Source organism: Carex rostrata, chromosome 5 (assembly GCF_964058835.1).
Source record: "Carex rostrata chromosome 5, lpCarRost1.2, whole genome shotgun sequence".
In the NCBI taxonomy this organism is placed as follows: Eukaryota; Viridiplantae; Streptophyta; class Magnoliopsida; order Poales; family Cyperaceae; genus Carex; species Carex rostrata.
In genome coordinates this window covers 8,204,099-8,206,475 of record NC_135922.1, presented here as the reverse complement: position 1 = coordinate 8,206,475, position 2,377 = coordinate 8,204,099, and the positions used below count along the sequence as shown (strand labels likewise).

General features: G+C 38.7%; 1 protein-coding gene across 1 annotated transcript; it reads left to right on the top strand.

The window, feature by feature from the left end:
* The first annotated feature begins 495 nt into the window (after positions 1-495).
* LOC144553803 (UPF0481 protein At3g47200-like) lies at positions 496-2,090 on the top strand. Its single transcript, XM_078301997.1, has 4 exons — positions 496-971; positions 1,063-1,222; positions 1,438-1,575; positions 1,644-2,090. The coding sequence occupies exons 1-4, from the start codon at positions 496-498 to the stop codon at positions 2,088-2,090; spliced, it is 1,221 nt and encodes a 406-aa protein (XP_078158123.1).
* Positions 2,091-2,377: the final 287 nt, after the last annotated feature.

Below are 2,377 nucleotides of genomic sequence, written 5' to 3'. Positions count from 1 at the left end.
GGAAAATGGGCTTTTGCCTTTTTTTTTAAAAATATATATATATATATTTCAGTCTAAATATAAATGTTTGTATAAGAATAAGAGTTTTATCGCCAGCATTAATCTTTCGAGTTAGATTTAAAAAAGCCTTGATAAAAATTATCTTTTACTTTCCTCTTACTTCCATTAAGGTCAAGGGTCTATTAATTGCCCAAAAATCACAATGCATGAATTCTCATTTACTTTCCTCTATTGACCGCATCTCTGGAGTTAGTTTTTAATTTCACCACCATTTTAATCATTGATTTAAGTAGAACTGAAAAAGGATATGTCACACAGTTCAAGAAAACTATATAAACCCCTAGTACACCCCATCGTATCATTATGAAACTACGAAATTAAACTAAAACACAAAACATACCGACAATTATATATTATATACCCATTATCATATCCACTTTTCTCTCCAAAATGCATCCGTTGATTGAAGGGACATCAGCCGCAGCAGCACGGTACATGGAGAGCACGCAAAAAACGCAGATTGAAGGGACATCAGCTGCAGGGGATCTGCAGATCGAAGAGACATCAGATGCAGAGTCCACAGAAAGAACCGAATGGTCGAATAATTCTATTTTCCATGCCCCAGCACACATCAGATCTGGTAAAGAATCAAATGTTAAGCCCAAGTTAGTACCTATTGGTCCATACTACCATGGACAAAGAAACCTCAAACGCATGGAAGATTTAAAACTCCGGTGCTTCACAGAACTTCGGCAGAAGCAGGTCTTTGGTATGCCAAACCATCCCAGACCTTCAGAAGCAGGCATCCCACACCGCAGAAACCAATCCATCTATAATGCGCCTGTCGAGCCGTCCGTGAACGGTATAAGGGGCATCAATGATGTGCCTATCAGCAATGAATTCTTGAATTGGGGACGGAAAGCTGACACTTACTATAATAAAACTGTTGATGAGTTATATTCCTCGGGAACGTAATTCAGCTGATAGATATGATCGGCCTAACTGGTTTTATCGACCAGAATATTTTTGTGAAAAATTTGTTCGGATGCTGATTCTTGACAGTTGCTTTATTATCCGAACAATTTTCTCTCTATCTCAACAGGTACATGAGAGCATGTCTTTCCTAGCTGTGCATATAAGAGGTGTAAGGTCTGACTTGCTTCTGTTGGAAAACCAAATTCCCCTATTTTTATCAAGGAGGTGTATGAATGGTTTTTTCCCCGTATGCCTGGCCAAAAATTCCCCCCCTTTAATATTTTCCTTGAACCGTTTATATGCTTGGATATGCCATGGAGAATCAATCATGATGCCATGTCTAGTGAAGCAATTCATTTGCTCGACCTTTACTGGAGATGCTCCTTGTCAACTCAGATTTATATCAAATTTTCTGAGCTCGATAAAGATCTCTAAGAGTGGGAAAGAGATCTTTCTAAGCAGATAGAGGAAGAACATTCTCACTCTTTTGAGCAGGAAAGACAGTGTGCTGAGCAGGAGCAACCAAGCTGGGCAGAAATCCACCTCTCAAATAATGCACCAATGGAGATACTAATGCAACCGAACTTCAAAAGATGTCAGGTATAACATTTGAGACATTTAAGGATAAAGGTCATTTGGATGTTACTTTTTCCAATGGCATCATGCAGATGCCACGCCTGAAGATTGACATGAGGCAGACAACCTTATTAGTTAATCTCATTGCCTTTGAGAACTGCATCTTACCCAGCATGCAAATTATTAGCTGCTACATGAAACTGATGGATGCACTCATTAATTCAGAAAAGGATGCGAACTTACTTCAGAAATGCGGCGTTATCTATAACACACTGAGTAGCCATGAGATGGCCGCCATTTTCTTCAATGAGATTGGTAATTTTTGTTTCATCAACTACAGTACAAATCAGTTCTCCGGGTTGTATAAGGATGTGCAGGAATACGACTCAAGTTGGCACCGTAGATGGGCAAGCTTGCGACAGAACTACTTCAGTAGCCCATGGGCGGGCATCTCGGTCGTCGCAGCTGTGACCCTTCTAATTCTTTCTGCACTTCAGACATTCTACTCTATCTATGGATACTACAAACCTAAGAATTAATTAGCTGTTAGTCTCGATTCGTTTACTATTTGCAATCTTGTTCTCTTAGTAAGAATGTAATGTTGTTTATTTATTTTATTTCCTTTTGTTTGGTTTGCTCTTGTATCCAAGTTTGTCCTTTAGATATTCGCTTCTTATTGTACCACAATGATGTTTACTATTTGGAGTTGAAATTGTCATTAATGTACTCTGTTGGCACTTTGCTCCCTCTATTATTTATTTACATGTAGCCCTCATTGTATCTTCTTCTTTTTTCTGGTGGAAATGTCCTTAGACGTAAGCGTTAT